General features: G+C 45.7%; 1 protein-coding gene across 4 annotated transcripts in view; it reads left to right on the forward strand.

The window, feature by feature from the left end:
- Positions 1–18,462, forward strand: part of Iqck (IQ motif containing K) — a 124,009-nt gene that overhangs the window by 43,094 nt on the left and 62,453 nt on the right. For all 4 annotated transcript variants that reach the window (XM_051149298.1, XM_051149297.1, XM_051149300.1 and 1 more), the window contains 2 exons: positions 5,561–5,613; positions 5,959–6,036. In XM_051149298.1, coding sequence (XP_051005255.1) covers positions 5,561–5,613; positions 5,959–6,036 — 131 coding nt within the window. The remainder of the gene's footprint in view (positions 1–5,560; positions 5,614–5,958; positions 6,037–18,462) is intronic.

The following is an 18,462-nucleotide window of genomic DNA, read 5'->3' on the forward strand; positions in this document are numbered from 1 at the left end:
GGGTACAGAATCAGGATTTGAATTACATAATAGCCTTATGCCTACATCAGCACTTTAGTCTATCTCCTGTGTGTGTGTGCTCAGCACAAATTGGTATAGACAGCCAGGCATGGTGGTGCACACCTTTAATCCCAGCTGAGGCAGAGGCAGGCAGAGTTCAAGGCCAGCCTGGTCTACAAAGTGAGTCTAGGACAGCCAAGGAAGGCTGTTACATGGAGAAACAAAAAATTGGTATAGACCTACTATATGGATTGACCTCATGTTAATGTGTACCTTATCTCTCTTGGAGAGTTGTGGGGTTTTAAGATCTATTTATTTATTATTATGTATACAGTGCTCTGGCTGCATGTACACCTGCAGGCCAGGAGAGGTCATCAGATCACATTATGGATGATTGTGAGCCACTAAGTGGTTACTGGGAATTGAACTCATGAACTCTGAAAGAGCAGTCAGTGCTCTTATCCTCTGAGCCATCTCTCCAGCCCCCAAATTGTGGGTTTTTAAAAAAGAATATTTCCCCTTCCATCTTCTTATGATCATTTTTTGGTTCAAATCCACATACCCATCACATAAATGTTACAGTTCCATGCTTTGTTTTATTTGCTTTACAGTGTGTTGACCCATTAACCATCAGTTCATCCCTCTGTCTGTCCAGTGTGCTACTTTGGACTCATCTCAAAGTAAATTGCAGATTTGGGATGACATATGTGTTATCCTTTGACCCTTGTTCTTTACCTTTTCAATGTTACAATTTTTTTCAACTTGTGTGTGTGTGTGTGTGTGTGTGTGTGTGTGTGTTGAGACAGGGTCTCATCTACCTGTCCCAGGCTGGCTTCCAACTCTATGTGTAGCTGAGAGTAACCTCGATCTTTTGGCTCCTTCTCCTAACTCTTAATTTCTGACATCCATACCACATCCACTTTCAAATATAGATTTTGTTGGGTTTTGTTCAGCTTTTAGGATTTTTTGTCTGGAGAGATAGCTCACTATATAGTCTCAAAACCAAACACACAACAACAAAAATAATGTTTTAACCTGGCAGTTGCCCGTTTGCTCTCCTTGCACAAATGTGAACATTTGTCCCTTTTAATAGTCAAGGCTTCATTGTCTCTGCCCGTGTTCCCTCAGCCTGGCAGGCCAAGCGTCTTCAGGCTTGCTCTTTCCTCTTTCTATTGCTTCCTCTCTTATCTCTTCACTCACCACAGCTTTTCAGTTGCTTTCCCTTCTCCCTTTCAGCTCCTCAGCAGATAATTTTTAAACTAAACAACAGCTGAACAATACCCCACTGTTGTGCAGGTCTGGGTATGCAGGGCACGTCCACCCCTGCCCTGCACTGAAGTAAAACAGCATCTCCCCTACTTTATTTCTCTGCATCAAAAGAGAATAAATCTGCTCAGGGACTTCATACGGCTATGTTAAAGTCTGTTTAATAGGGTGAGCAAGGCTGCATTCTCTAAGTAGAATCGTTGCCACTAATCGGTGTGATAAATGCCAACTGGACAAGCATGGTGTGTGGGAAGAGGGAGAGTCCGCCATCTCACAGTCGCGCCATTGTTTACACCAGTAGGCTGCAGCTCATGCTTGGTTACATGTTTGCATTGTTGTAATAGCATTTTCCTCTTTTAAGACAGCTTTTGAAGGGCGCCCTCACACACACACACACACACACACACACACACACACACACACACACGGTTGAAACGTTGGGAAGGTGACTCTTGGGGGTTGGGATAGGGGAACATGGAGTGGGTCTGGAAGGAATGGACAGAGAAGGGTGACCATGGTTAAGGTACACTTATGAAATTCTCAAAGAACTAAAAAAAATTGCATGTCAAACAAACAGACCCTTTCTAAGATTTAGCACTCTTCATTTTATTCCCTTGGCTGGCTGTGTTTCATTTACTTTATAAAAGCTGTAGGCTTTGAGGTAAAAGACAGCAAATAATCTCAGGCAACTGGGGCACCACTATGTTTTCCTTACTAATAGCCACGATAAAGCTTCCTTTTAAAACCCTAAGCAGTCCTTGCTTTTCAATGACCATCAGTTTCACAGCAGTCCTATCAACTTTCTGTAGGAGAACAAGACCAAATTGGCAGTTTGAAAAGAAAGAAGGAAAAAGAAATCAGAAGGAAGAAATCATAAGAAAGTATTGGCTGAGGCCTTTTCTAGTACATTTGAAGCCCTGGACTTGGTTCCCAGCACCATGCAAACCAGGCATGGCAGTGTACATCCGTCATCTCAGCGCTTGGGGGATTGAGAAAAGACACCGGAAGTTAGAGGCTGTAACCTCTGTGCCATAGCTAGTTTGAGTCCAGCCTCACTGTGGGATGTGGATGAGATACATCCAGAATTATACATTAATTCTTAGCTTGAAACACCCACATTGTTGTACCTGAGTCTTTCTTGCTTTGACCCTGGAACTGTTTCAACACTTGTTCATTGATTTTCTCAGCCACTGTGGATGACTTACTCCATACAAGGCACTTGACAAAGCTGGGGTAGAAAGGGGCATGTGTCTACCCTGCTCCCCAGAGCTGGTGAACTGGAAGGAGACACACTCTGCCTGTGGCCTGTTACTTTCTGAGAGGCTGAGATGAGGTTCATCAGGGGAACGCAGGAGAGCCTTTCCTCCCTGGACAAGGCTGAGAGTGAGCCGGAAGGCTTCCTGGGGCAGCTTAGGATACAGGGGTTGGAGAACTGAAAAATAGTAGTTAAAATTTTCTTTTATAAACAATAATCAACCCAAAACAGTCTGGCTTAGAGACTAAAAAAAGGAAACTGTGTAACTCAGTGTGCCTAATATAAGACTGTGAGCTCTGAGTTCTATCCTGGGCACACTACCAATTGGGGTGGGTGTGGGACGAGAGAGAGAGAAAGAGGGGAGGGGGAGAGACAGAGACAGAGAGAGAGACACAGACAGACAGACAGACAGACACACACACACACACAGAGAGAGAGAGAGAGAGAGAGAGAGAGAGAGAGAGAGAGAGAGAGAGAGAGAGAGAGGTATCCTAGGAACTTGGGTGTCTGTATTAAGTCCTGTGTCCAGTTCAGTGTGATCAGGAGTCCTGCTAATGGGAAGCATGTGTAAAGGATGGACTGTCTCAATTTAGAGGAAACTGCTGCACAACAAACTAGAAAGGGAACCTCCATCTCCCAGTTTCCTTAACAGTTCTCTGACAAGAGCTGAAAGTTCTGTTTAGGCCACAAAAAGAGACTTCAAGCTGGGTGTGGTGGCACAGGACTGTAATCTGAGCACTCAGGGAGGCAGAGGCAGGTGGATCTCTGTGAGTTCGAGGCCAGCCTAGTCTACAAAGGGAGTCCAGGTCAGCTAAGGCTACACAGAGAAACCCTGTTTTAGAAAAACAACAACAACAAAACAGCGTGGGGGTGGGGGGAGATCAAGTAGAAACAGGAGATAGGATGCCAGTTGCTCTCCCTGCTCAGCACAGCTTGACCCAATACCCTAGAATGTTTCCCCCTGTGACTTCTTAGCTAGGGGCTATATTTGGCTGCATGCAATGATAAGAAGAGCTGCAATAAACCCAGTGGAGTTTGTTTTGCTTTACACATCAAGATAGGCATAGTGCAGGCCCAAGATGGCACCATGGCTTAAGGCAGTTAGCAAAGGACTCCAACTTCTCCCAACTCCTGAGCCCTTGTGTGCAGTCTGTAGATTTTTGTTTGGTTTGTTTGTTTGAGGCATGGTTTCCTATTGCCCAGGCTGGCCTCAAACTCGCTCTGTGGCTGAGGGTGGCTTCATCTCCTCACCTCCCTGCCCTCCTTCCTAAGGCTGATGTCACAGGCAGGCATCTATCTATGCCAGGCTGAGCATGAGGTTTCGGTCTCAGGGCTTGGGACTGCTTGTTCCACTTCAAGGCCACCAGCTTTGTTCCAGACCGGAGGGAGTAGGGAATGTCAGAGGACAGCATTCTTAGACATCTATGTCCACTTTTGTCTCACAAGGCAGAACTATGCCCCATAGTTGTCCCTTTCTACTCCGAAGCCCAGGAAATAGTTTTTGGCCTCATTGCTAACTATGTGAGGGCAACATGGGAACTAGGTACAGCTAGCAGGGCCAGTGGCCCCAATGCTTGGCTTTTACTGCACTGTTACTTTTATGCCTTCCCTGCACCTTTGAAAGCAACCCTTAGATCTGATGTCCAGGTGTGGCTTTGAGTAGACAGAGGGAGTCAACAAACACAATGCAGCCGTGTGCCCAGGGCTTCAGTCACCAGCTGTGTGCCCTGTGCTTCAGCAGCCATGTGCCATGGCCCCGAGCTTCAGTCTGCAGCCCTGTGCCCTGTGCTTCAGTCTGCAGCCCTGTGCCCTGTGCCCTATGCCCTGTGCCCCATGCTTCAGTCTGCAGCCCTGTGCCCTGTGCCCTGTGCTTCAGTCTGCAGCCCTGTGCCCTGTGCCCTATGCCCTGTGCCCTGTGCCCTATGCCCCATGCTTCAGTCTGCAGCCCTGTGCCCTGTGCCCTGTGCTTCAGTCTACAGCCCTGTGCCCTGTGCCCTATTCCCCATGCTTCAGTCTGCAGCCCTGTGCCCTGTGCCTTATTCCCTGTGCTTCAGTCTGCAGCCCTGTGCCCTGTGCTTCAGTCTGCAGCCCTGTGCCCTATGCCCTGTGCCCTGTGCTTCAGTCTACAGCCCTGTGCCCTATGCCCTGTGCTTCAGTCTGCAGCCCTGTGCCCTGTGCCCTGTGCCCTATGACCTATGCCCTGTGCCCTATGCCCTGTGCCCTGTGCTTCAGTCTACAGCCCTGTGCCCTGTGCCCTATGCCCCGTGCTTCAGTCTGCAGCCCTGTGCCCTGTGCCCTGTGCCCTGTGCTTCAGTCCGTGACCCAAGAGCTAAGCACACAGAATGTCACATCACCTAGTGCTGTGGGCACTGCCCTGGTTTATGATGTTTGCACAATGACAGAAATCATCCCAGGATAGAACATATCCTACTTGTTTTTCCCATAAGTAATGCATGACTCAAATCAAGTCATGGTCTAGATAATAAAGTCCTTCCCACCAGTTCCTAGCTGTTGTGAACCATAAAATCAGCCTCTTCAGGGCTGGAGGGGAGGCTCAGTGGTTCAGAGCACTTGTTGCTCTTGCAGAGGACCAGGGAGGCTTCGGTACCCTGTGCCCACGTGGCTCACAGCCATCCCTAACCCCAGCTCCAGGGATCAGATATCTTCTTTTGACTGCGATGACATCAGGGACATGGGGCACGTACATTCACGCAGGTAAAGTACTTGTACGCATAAAACAAATCAATCCATGTTTTTTTAAAGCCAGCCTCCTGAGGCACTGAGCAAGGAGACATGTAATAAGCACACGTTGCCTTTTTTAGTCCCTCTTGTGAGAAAATGCTTTATCTAAAGTTGACTAGAGAGACTCTCAGCTTGCTTTATATTGTCAACATTCTGTTTGTTGACATACTTACAAACCTTATAATGGGCCCATGCATATTTTATCTGAGTCTAATCAATTAACTTCTCTTTCTCTCTCTGCTGGGCAGACATGTGGAGAAAGTAAAAATATAATTTAAGTTTCTCTTCTCTCTTTAGAGGAAGAGAACCAAATTCATTGCCTGCGATTACCTGACTGAATGGCTGTACAAGTAAGTTGTTTCTGTTATGAATATTCAGTGACCCCGAGGATGTGATTGTGTTAATTTGCGATAGAAGTACAACAGCTAGGGCGGGCGTGGTGGCGCACGCCTTTACTCCTAGCACTTGGGCAGGCAGAGGCCGGCGGATCTTTGTGAGTTCCAGGCCAGCCTGGTCTACAAAGGGAGTCCAGGACAGTCAAGGCTACACAGGGAAATCCTGTCTCGAAAAAACAAAAAACAAAACAAAAACAAACAAACAACAATTGAGAGATAACAACAAACCCAAAACAACAACAACTGATTTAGTTCTTGTCCTTTTTTTTTTTTGGCAATCAAACATGATTGTGTGACCAGCCAGAATCCAAAGAGGGCAGGGGAGCCATTTACAGAATTCTTCTCCATCCCGTTTGTAGAGGAATGGCTCAAGCAGCAGTAAGTATGAATAGTTGATCCCTGTAATTTCCTAGTGTGTTTGTGGGCTTGGTGTGCATGCACATGTGTGTGCATGCTTGCATGTGTTCAGCCCACATGTAAGGCTGTTCCGGGGATCCTCTGTCTCTGGGCACTGGAATCGCAGGCCGCCACCACTCTCTTCCAGCATCTCTATGGATTCTGGGGAGCCCCTGAGCCATCTCCCCGCCCAGCCTAATCTCAAGGTTGTGCGCTCTGTGGTATAAGGAACCTCACTCATGCCCTGCACCCAGACTCCAGACACTTGCTCTCTTGCCTCCGGTTCTCTGTAGCACAGACTAAGCTCTCTCTGTCCACACACTGCTTCTATCCCAGAAACACTTCAAAAATAACAGAGAAGGCATTCTTAGTCAGAGTAATTTTCCTTTCCAGTCTTTTTGTTTTGTTTTGTTGTTGTTTTTTCGAGATAGGATCTCTCTGTGTTAGCCTTGGCAGTCCTGGAATCACTTTGTAGACCAGGCTGGCCTCGAACTCACAGCTATTCACCTGCCTCTGCCTCCCGTCTTTCCAGTCATTTTCTCTGTCTCTGTTTCTGTCTGGTCTCTCTGCTCAAGCAGCTTGTATGTGCTAGATAACATGATTTGCCGGCAGAGCTGGTCTCCATGCAGGCTCGTGGCTCTTCTGCTCTTAGTGGCCCCCTCCGTCTGAGCATCATTGTGTCTCAAGAAATATGGCTGAACTTTTCTGTTACTTCTCAGCTGTGCTCACTGATCTCCATTTAAAACACCATGCAACACAGTGAAAACTCTGACCATTAGACTCTAGACCTCTTCCCTCACGGAAATAAGTTCTCTCTCTCAACCAGGTGCATCCCAGGGATCAAACTCAGGTGGCCAGACATGGCTACAGGCACTTTTACTCCTCGAGCCATCTTGCTAGTCTTTTAGTCATATTTCTTACAGTTTTTAATTGTCAGGGATGCATATGTGATCGTGCCTGTGGCGGCCAGAGGTTGATGTCAGGTGTCTTTCTTTATTACCCTTTACCTTACTTTTTGAGACAGGTCCTCCCACTGAACCTAAACCTTACCAACTGGCTAAGATTGCCTGGCCACTGAGCTCTTGGGATCAACTTCTGTCTGCCTCCCCAGAGATAAGATTAAATATGTGTACCCACCACACATTGAAAGTGCTGAGGGTATGACTCAAGGTACCACATTCCTCCACAGGTAGCATGTGCCACCTGAGCCATCTCAGGTTACATTTTAAAAGGTCAGAGACTTTAGATTAGACTGTTAGCCTCAGTGTCTGCTCTTTGAGACTATCAATTTAAATAAATAGCCCCTGGCTGACTTTATCCATTTTATGGGGCAGAAACTGGTAATAAAAAAAAAAATCTGAAATTGCAAAATCAGGCCAGGTGACTTGTGCCTGTAGGTCCTACACTGGTCTGGCAGATAAATCAGGAGCTCAAGGTCATTCTCCGTTACCTAGCAAGTTTGAGGTTAGCCTGGGCTACATAAAGCCCTCTCTTTAAAAAAAAGTTGTGAGGTACCAGCACACCTTTAATCCCAGCATTCAAGAGGCAGAGGCAGGTGGATCTCTGTGAGTTCCAGGCCAACCTGGTTGGTCTACATAGTGAGTTTCAGGATAGACAAGACTAAAGAGAGAGATCCTGTTTCAAACAACTAGAAATACATACATACATACATACATACATACATAAAAATAATAAAGAGAAACAAATAATAAATTAAAAAATTAAAAATTATATATCAAAAGGAGTGCCATATTGGAAAACTTGACTTTTATATAGATTTTAAACCATTGGCTGTTGCTCAGTGGTAGAGCACTTGCCAAGCATGCACAAGGCCCTGGGTTTCATACACACCACACACACACACACACACACACACACACACACACACACACCATATACATATACACCACACACATAAAGACACACACACACACACAATCATGTAGGTATACATACATGAGCACATGCACAGACACACACAAACACAGAGTCTCACACACACAGAAAGAGATTAATTTAATCACTGAGAAGTATGAGGTCTGTTGATCATTGAATGACTTGTAATTTTTCCAGGATGAGGTTTGCATTCCTCAGTTACTGCTGAAAATGAGTGTTTTCCCACCTGTGCTAACTAATGAAAAAGAACCTTAAAATCATGCCTGTGTGGTGGTGAATGCCTTTAATCCCAGCACTCCGGAAGCAAGGCAGGTGGATCTCTGTAAGGTCGAGGTAAACCTGGTCTACAAAGCAAGTCCAGGATAGCCAAGGCTACACAGAGAAACTCTGTCTCGAAAAACAAAAACAAACAAACAAACAAAAGGATCTTAGAAATCAGAGACCTGACTGGGCATGGTAACTTATGCCTTTGATCCTAGAACTTGCGAGGCAGAAGCAGGTAAGCCTGTGTGACTCTGTGGCCAGCTTAACCTACACAGTGAGTCCCAGGCTACGTGGAGAAGCCTTGACACAAAGAGGTGGAGGTGTTGAGAGCTGCTGGCTCAGTGGTTCAGAGCACTTGTTCTTGCAGAGGACTCAGCGTCCATCCCAAGCACGCTCAGGGTGGCTCACAGACATCTGTAGCTCCAGATCCAGGCCTTGCAGTGCCCTCTTCTGACCTCTGCAGACACTGGGCACTCATGCGGTACACAGACTTACATAAGCACTCATACACATACAGTAAACCTAAAAACCAAATACAAGGCCCTTTCTCCATGAGCATCTTTGCAAATTCCTAGTCGCTTACTGCATAGGAATTTCCAAGTGACCTCATGGTCCCCTGGTAGCTCACAGAAAGACACCAAGAAGTAGCAGCCACCATTGCAGCTGGAGACACAGAGCTCTGGCTTCTGCTGGCGTTTGTATTCTGTGCTCCCGTTATCTTTCCAGGAGCTGCCTAGGGGCATGATAAAAATGAAATCTAGCTCACACTATGTAATATAAAACTGTGGAGCAGCTACCTGCCATAGCACAGAGAGCTTGGTACTGAGGACACCAGAAATGAATGGAGCAACGAGGCATGTTCACAAGCAGCCATGGTTCACGTAATGAGTGTTGTAATTCGAGTGTTAACAAAGCACTAGAGGGAAGCTGTGAGGCAGGAGACCCTTCCTGGGCCTGGAGCCATCTGCTGGGTTGAGCCCAGATTTGGATTTGAGCACTTAGGCACTGTGTTCTTCCAGGGTACCCTCGATCAGGAAGAGCCAGAGAAACGCAGGAATCAGAGTCCTCGGGCACGTGGGGACCTGAGAAGCCACCTCTAGCCCAGGCTTGTAGACCTCGGCTGTGTAAAGAGCTGTGCTGTGTGCTGGATTGTTGGCAGTGTTGGTGCTCCTTTCCTACTAGATGCCAATGGCACCCCAGCCCCTGCAGTTTAAATATTCCAGAACATCTGCAGACATGAATGCCTCAAAGCTGGGGGTGAGGCAGATTGCCCCAGCTGAGATCCTCTGATCTAATCCTGTAGTTTACTGACTCTGGCTGTATTTTAAAAAAAAAAAAAAAAAAAAAAAAAAAAAAAAAAAAACATATATATATATGTTTTATTTTGTTTTGTTTTTTTGAAACAGGGTTTCTCTGTGTAACAGCTCTGGCTGTCCTGGACTTGCTTTGTAGACCAGGCTGGCCTCGAACTCACAGAGATCCACCTGCCTTTGTCTCCCCAGTGCTGGGATTAAAGGTGTGTGCTACCATGCCCAGCTCCCTGGGTGCATTTTAAAATCATCTATAAGCCAGTTCTAGAGAGGTGGCTCAGTCGTTAAAGGCTAGGCTCACAACAACAACAACAACAACAACAAAAATCTTGTATAAGCCAGGTGTAGTGTTATGCACCTTTAATTCTAGCACTTGAAAGGCAGAGGCAGGTAGATCTCTGTGGGTTTGAGGCTAGCCTGCTCTATATAGTGAGTTCCAGGTCAGCCAATGCTATATATTGAGACCTTGTCTCAAAAAACAAAACAAAACACAAAAGCAAACAAACAAAAGACCAAGAATAAAAAAATTTAAATCATCTGTAGATCTTTCCCTCAAGATCTGTTAAATCCACATTTTCAGGATAGCCTGAACATTATTTTATTTTGTTTTAAAAAGCTTTATGTTTGTTTAGTTTATTTGTTGTGGTTTCTGTTTTTTGAGGCAGAATCTTACCATGTAGCCTAGGGGGACCTCAAACTTTCAATTCTCCAGCGTCAGCTTTCTGAATACTGGAATGAGAGGTATGGGCCAATCTAGGCTCCTGAGTAGTCTTAGGGTACAATCCGGCGTGAGTCCTCTGCTCTGCCAGGTCACCCTGTGTTTGGTCTGGGTGAGAAGCACTGGTCTAATCCAACGTCATGCTGCCGGATGCTTACTTGAGTATGATCCTCTTTAACCTTCCCACAACTCTTGCATATAGAGGCAAAACTGGGAATTGACAATAAAGGAAGTGAGTCTTGGGGAAATACTGTGATCACTGGCCTTTTCCCCACTCAAGCAACCTGCTGCTGTTGGCCACCCTCTAGTAAACAAGAAGATCGGAACACACAGGAAGTAAAGAGTGGAGGAAACACTCCCTGCCCCTTCTTAGCCTTCTCTGCATAAAAGGTTCTGAGCCTTTCCCACCCCTCCTCATCAGGGTCCAAACTACCTGCAAGGAAGGCTGGGCTGGGTTGTGCAGGTGGATGCCTGGGTGTTGGGGACATTAGCTGTTCTGGCCACAGCCACATTTGAGAGAAGGGACTGAGACACAGGGGATTAGGTTTACAGGACTTGAACCCGGCAGCCTACGTTCTCTCAGCCCTGTCGAGAATGCACTTACCACTGTACTGCTCTACCTGTCAACTGGAACTTAACAGGGTGGGAGAAAATTGACCTCATGAAGGATGTAATACATGTATATGGGTAATTTAAGGGATTTGAAGTGGGTATTTTGACTAAATAAGGGTTTCCTTTCCTGGCTCAACTTGAGCAAACAACCCCTCTGTGAGATGTAATGCTAAATATATCTGCTACCACTTACTGCCTCCAGCAAGCCTGTTTGTCTACCAGCCTGGGAGCCAGCTGCTGGGTAAACCGGGGTCTTATTTTAATGTCAGAGTCCAGCTGCCTACACAGTGCTGTTGCCATGTGAGAGCACAGCTGGATTGGAAGTGGTTGTCACAGGTGGCACTAGTGATTATCCTGTAAATGTTCCTTCCCCCATGAGGTCTGTCCATCACCCTTTTCCACTGCCCTCACCTTAGTAGACTCCATTCTGTCTAGCCCTTTGTAGCTACTCTTCCCTGCCTCTTTTTATTTTAATATAATAACTACCTTTTTGTATAGCCTAGGACATTGACAATCTTGTAAAATACTCTTCAGGTCATAAAATCGTAACTAGAATTTATCACGTATAAAATATGCATCTTTGTGGGATAATGTTTCAGATCAAGGATTGCCGCAGACCTAAGCCGCTCTAGCCCTGCAGAGTCTTTCAGAGCCTTTCAGAACGATGCTTGATTCCAACATGGATGACTTTGATTTTCCTCCTAACAAGGAAATTACATTAAGCATGCCGAACAGGCCCGAGGCTGAGGCTCAGTTGGTAGAACACTTGCTTGCATAAAGCCCTGGATTCAGCCCCCAGCAATGCGTAAACCAAACCAGGTGTGGGGTGCATGCCTGACATCTCAGCACTCCAGAGGCGAGGCCGAGGCTCGGAAACCCAGAGTCCTTGGTCCCTTGTTGGCTACATAGCTACATAGTAAGTTTGAAACTTAGTCTCAAAAGAAGGCTGCAAAACAAAAGGATATTTATTTCTTTTCTTTTGCTCTATTTTTCTCACTTCTGGTGGATGCTTATGATTTTTCCATAGTTGTTATAAAAGTTAAGTTATATTAAAACATAAGGCTTTTCTGCATTGATTTTTCTGCTTCTGGGCATGTGGTTTCCCATGTCTCTCAGTCTGCATACTCTAGTGAGCTAGCGTGCTCAGCTGAGGATGGGGTAAGGCTGTCCAAACAGAACAGTAATCCCTACCCATGATGCTCGCTACCTAAGCTGGTTCCTGAGCTAATCTCATAACTTTCCCTTCCACTAGACTTAGATCTTTGGTTTTGCTTTTGCAGCTCTGTGCATCAAACCCTGGGCCTCAGGCATGCTAAATAAGTGCTCTACCGAGGAGCGACATAGCCCTAGGCCTGGATTTGGATCTCTGAGTAACAGTTCTTGAGTTGCTGAAAACAATCAGCAAAATTGTATCTGATAAAAAGCAGGCCTGAGAGATAGCAAAAATCTGAATTCTTGTCTGTCTGTCTGCCTGCCTGTCTGTCTGTCTGTCTATTTATTATTTGGCTACATTTAAAGCCAAGGCTATACTTTTGAAGTTAAGTGAACAGATAAATACCTCCTTTCCCATCTTTGTTTTTCTTCAGCCACTTTCCATTCAATTTCTGGTACTTGCCAATGAAAGCACCCTGACTGATTTGTTCTCCTTTATGATGCTGCCACATACCCTCCAGTACTCTGTGGCAGTCAGGTTTCTCTAGGTTCTGCTGCAGGAACAAATAGCCCCACATTTCAGCGCTCTACACCACTGGCTTACTGTTCAGTCTTTCACACATTGTTATCTTGGGCTCTGTTCTACATCTCAGTTCATTCTAGGATGGAGGATGAAGGAGCAGACCCCTTCCTTGGCCTCATAGAGGAGGAAGAAGAATGGTGGCTGAGCCATGTGATGATAAACACTACTGCTGCTCATACCCATTTGCTAGTGCAAGTCCTGTGGCCAAGCTCAACATTAGTGTTAGAAGGGACTGACACCTGCGTCAGGGAGGAACTGAAGGCCCTGTGGCACAGAACAGGGTGTCCAGTTCTTTTACAGGAGAAGAAGTGATGATGGGAAACAAATGATGATGTTCACTGTGGACTCTGACTGGAGTATGAGGAAGGAGGAAGGTGCTCTTCCTGCCTTTCAGTGAGTGTGCAGTGTGCCATATCTTCTGCTGACTTTACCCTCATTCAGAACCCAGCACCATCTTGAAGCCTATAGCCCTAACTCACCCAGCCTGCCAGAGCCCTAACTCACCCAGCCTGCCAGAGCCCTAACTCACCCAGCCTGCCAGAGCCCTAACTCACCCAGCCTGCCAGAGGCAACAAAATTATTTGCTAGCATCTTCAGAACAGGAAACATATTTATTTATTTATTATTTTTGCTTCAGCCAAAAAGTATTACCCTGAGATTCAATCAGAGTCATTAGGAAAGAAGAAATAGCAAATTGAGGAAGGAACAAAAGGGTGCACTGCCCTTTTGGTCCCAGGTCTCAGGGGAGAAGGCTCATGAAAGCCACCTTCAAAACTGATGCCTTCAATGAAGTCACTATTGTGTTAGAAAAGAAAGGCTGCTTTGGGTAAAGTGTTTCTTCAGCCAAATTCTATCTTTGGACAAAATAAATAAAAAGAAGAAACCCCACCATACTTTGATGATGAAAGGTGTCTTATGACCACAAACTAAGGTGAAAACAGAATTGTCTGTAGCTCTGAGGACAAGTCCCAGTGGTATGACCCTCTCTTTACAGCAAAGCTAACAGTGGGACTGGAAACACTCAGCTTTCAGGTGGCCTGGGAAACCACAAGCCTTTGCTTCTAATGCTCCTATCTACATGGTGGTTGGGCACAAGTTTGCTATCATGCCCTCTCAATAGGAAAACAAGCCCTTTCAATTAATTTTGTCTTACAGAGAGTATAGTTTTGTCTCCATCATCAACAAGGCCAGAATCTCAGGGGACAGTCTGTCATCTTTGCTTCCTACTGTTTCATTGTTTGCAGAGGGGGCAGCAGCTTTGGGGGATTTGAGGCATGCTGATTTATGTAAATCTTCAGAGTGGCTTCCAGTCACCAGAGCTTTGACAGGACACATGGTACCATTTCCTCTCCTTCTTCCTGTTGTTTGTGGAGCTTTCTCTGAAGGAGCCAGAATGGAAGACACTTCTGAGCTCCTTGTCACTGCCATTTATGAGTGATGCATTAATATTGCCGCTGGCTGCTTCTCACTTAACTACAAGCTAAATAACTTAAATTTACACATAAATTCTTTCATGGATTTGGAGGTGGCCAGAGTTGAAATGTTGGCATAGCTGGTGCCTTCTGGAGGCTGAGGGAAGAATTCTTGATTTCTGAGCTTCTGCAAGCCAATCATTTGCTTCCGTCTTGTATCTCTTACTTCTAGCCCAGTACCTCACCTTTCTTCCTCTCCTAAGTGTTATATCATTGAGCCTTCTGGGTAGTTCAGGATCTTTTCCCCTGTCAATGTCTGTAACTCTTTATATCTGCGGTTCCTTGTGCCTTGAAGGGAATATACATCACAGGGTCTGGGGATTCAATGTAGCAGTCTTTGTTGCTGTTGTTGTTTTACTAGACAGGGTTTCTCTGTGTAGCCCTGGCTGTCCTGGAACTCCCTCTGTAGACCAGGCTGGCCTTGAAATCCACCAGCCTCTGCCTCCTGAGTGCTGGGATTAAAGACGTGCATCATCACTACCTGGCTTCGATGTAGATATCTCTGAGGGCTCGGTGTTGATAAGCTTTCCATGACTGTAAGGGATGCTCCAGGCTTGTAAAGGGGGAAGCTTTACTTTTGTTCACAGTGCAAGTTCCAGTCTATGGCTGCTTGGCTCTGTCACTTTGGGCCTGTAGGTAAGCAGTGCTTTATGGCAGAAATGTGTAGTTGGGCAAAACCACTCATCTCCAAGACAGACTATTACATGACTTCTCTTATCTATGGAATCTGGATTTAAATATACATACACAGACCACATACATGCACACGTGGCATATGCCCTAGTTTCTTCTCTTGTTTATGTGATAAAATATCCTGAGAAAAACAACTTAAAGGTGGGATACAGTCGATCACGATTATTGTGACATCACTATTTCTGGGGCACCGTGAACAAGCGTCTACTCACCATAGGCAACTGATGTCAGATGAAAGTAAAGACCACCAGACTCCACTTAGCTAAACCAATGAGTTTCATTGGAGTTATTTACAGGAGTATAGGTGAGGAGTAGCTTACAGGAGCAGAAATAACTCAAAGACAGCTGTATCACCAAAGCCCACCTCAGCATGGGTGACAGTTCACAAAGGCTGGAAAACAAGAGCACACTGCACAGCCTACAGGCAGCTCAGTGGGTTAGAAGGTGTCTCTTTCAGGGAGCCCAGGTATTCTGAACCTCTTCCAGAGGTCTTGGCTGCTCTCTGCTTCTTCCAGGCAACTTGGCTAAGTCTGAGCCTCTTCTAGGCACCTTAGTTGGTCTGAGAATATCTTTTAGAAGAATTACTGTTCATATAGGCTTGGGTAGGGAGATTCTTAGTATTTCTGGTCAGTTTTAGGTACTTCCTGAAACCATTGAGTTGTTTACTTCCTGAGCTTAAGGAGCTTTCTTTGTTTATCTTTTTTCTTTTTTTTTTTTTTTTTTTTTTTTTTTTTTTTTTTTTTTTGAGACAGAGTTTCTATGTGAAATAGCCCTGGCTGTCCTGGATTTGCTTTGTAGAGCAGGCTGGCCTTGAACTCACAGAGATCCTCCTGCCTCTGCCTCCTGAATGCTGGGATTAAAGGTGTGCACTACCATGCAAGCCTGAGTTCAAGGAGCTTTCATGCAGGATATATACCTTAGAATACCCTGTGTCTTTTTTTTTTTTTCCCAGACAGGGTTTCTCTCTGTAGCTTTGGCTATCCAGGACTCACTTTGTAGACCATGCTGGCCTCGAACTCACAAAGATCTGCCTGTCTCTGTTTCCCAAGTGCTGGGATTAAAGGCATGCACCATCACTGGCCAGCTATACCCTGTGTCTTAATGAACTGTCCTTAATTGAAGATTTTAACTGAGAGGAAACTTGTACACAACATGAGGAAGACATAGCTACCCTCAGGAATGGGAAGCTGGCTGGTCACATTGCAGCCACACTCATGAAACACATCAGTGAACAGAAAGCAAGACCATCCCCATTGATCCACTTCATCCAGGAAGTCACAGTCTCCTAAGAGTCCACAGCTTTCTCAGATGGTGTCACCACCTGGGGACCAAGGTGTTCAAACATGTGAGCCCATGGGAAGCAGCTCACGTTGAAACCAAAGCATCGTGAAAGCTGAAAAGAGATTCTCTGGGGTGAGAAGGGACCAGTGATGGGAGGAAGGATGGATGAGGGGGAAGGTGGGTGGCAAATTCAAATAGTGATATGAACTATATAAACAGGTCACAATGGAACTTACTTGACCCAGGTACTGTGAGTTCGAGGCCAGCCTGGTCTACAAATTGAGTCCAGGACAGCCAAGGCTACACAGAGAAACCCTGTCTTGAAAACCCAAAAGCAAACAAACGAAAAACTTATTTTGACACTGACTTAAAAATAATGAAAAATAAGCAAAGTCCCCATCCTTCTCATAGCCAGGAAGCAAAAGATAAAGAGAGGCTGAGTCTCACTTTCTTCTGTAAGCACACCTCCCTGAAGACCTCCCACAGGCCTTATTTTGTACTGGGGACCAAAGCCTTACTACATGGAGCTCTGGGGACAATCTAGCTCTAAACCAGAGTCAGCCACCAAAGAACTAAATGGTGTCTCTACTCACAGGGTCTCTGATGCAGGACATAGGGCTGCTGTTGTTGTGTGCACACAGTTCTCCACTGCTCTGCACCCGGCAACTAGGTGCCCACTGATTGAATTCTGACTCTCACAGGGTTAGTGTGGGTACTGCAGGTTGAGGACTCTCCCACAAGAATGCCCACACATCTGATGCTTTTGGAAGCAGCTGGGTCCTCAGCCAGCCACGCTTCTTTCTGAATTGCCCACATTAGGTGTTCTCACAATGAAGGGAAGCTAGGGATTATTGCTACATGGAGGCCTCGGTATGAAGGTTCCTCTCTGGGTTTGATGTAACCCTTGCTCTCTTAAATCAGGAGCTGGGGTATCCTGTGGGAAAACACTGAGAGGATCTTGGCAGGCAGGGCTACTAACATTCCCTTGTGGAGGTGGAGACTAGCGGGCTCATGGTGTCCCTCTTAGATGCCTCCCCAGTGGTACATGTAAGGTGAAAACAATGGGATTCTTCAGCAGTGCAGCTTGTCATGAGTCACCAGGCTGGGGTGGCACTTTCTGGTGGTAGAGCTGCCTTTGAGCCACCCATGCACCTGTAAATAACCTTAAAAGAACAAACAAACAAACAAACAAAATAAACAATTGCTCATCCAGCTTGACAAATGGAATCCTTTCTTTGGTCTGCTAATGCTCCCACTATCTCTAGGAAAAGTCATGTGACAGGCCAATATTACTGAATCTGTCTTCCATCTGGCAAGATCCCTTTCATATTTTTAAGTCAAATTCTGTAACTTCCTGGTTATTCTGACTTTGGTTTGTGCATGTGGTTAATATTTCTATGGTGTGTGCATATATGTGTGCATGCATGTTTGTGTGTCAGGGTGGGCACATGTGTGCTGTGGTGCATATATAGAGGTCAGAAGGAAACCTAAGTTATTGGCCCTCATTTCCCACCTTAGTTGAGACAGGACGTCACGGTTGTTTACCGCCATGTATACTAGGCTGGCCAGCTGGCCAGCCTGGGTGTTTCCAGGGATTCTTGCCTTTCTCCAATCCCACCATAGGCCACTGCGATTATAGATGTGTGCCACTGTGCCCAGATTGTCATAGACACAGTGTTGAGTCTTCCTGCATGTGTGGCAAGTGGCTTACCCGCTGAGCTATCTCTAGACTTCATTCTTTTTGTTAAATGCTGTTGCTTCACTGCTGGGCTTCATCCTGTTTAATTTAAAATTTTTAGTCTCCAACCTTCTAGTAGATGTAAAACTTACCTTTCATCTCTTCCCCCAGCTCCTGCCTCAGCTGTCCATAATCCAGGGACCTAGAATGTAGAAGAGGGGGGTTAGCACCCAACCTTCTCTAATCCCTGTCTAATTATGAGTCTGGCAGTAGTGCTGGCTGTGACTGTCGTGCTTACAGTAGACTTGGTCACAGGAGCAGCCACTAAGAGCTTCCTGCCACATCACAAATGTGTAGTAATGGTGAAATACCATTTACACTTGCGATGCCTTTAGTCCCAGTAGTAGACCCACCATGATAGTTCTAATTAAAGTGCCTACTTTAGAAGCATGTGGACCACAGTATCAGCTTTTCTTTCCAATATTTTGGTAACTCTATTCTAATAGAGTTGGCCTGCTGTAATTTTTTATATTGAATCTGTGTTTAAAAATAATATTCTGGGTAAGAATTGAAACCTACAATAGAAAGAGGTCCAAAGCATTTTTTAAAAAAAAGTGAGGATCTGGTTGGAATGTAGCTCAGTGGTAGAGCATCATTAACAAGCATAAGGCTGTGGATTCAATACTCAATGATCAAGTCCTCTGATGTCTTAGAAAGGATTGGAGGGATGAATATGATCCCCCTTCCCT

This window comes from Acomys russatus, chromosome 7, assembly GCF_903995435.1.
Source record: "Acomys russatus chromosome 7, mAcoRus1.1, whole genome shotgun sequence".
In the NCBI taxonomy this organism is placed as follows: domain Eukaryota; kingdom Metazoa; phylum Chordata; class Mammalia; order Rodentia; family Muridae; genus Acomys; species Acomys russatus.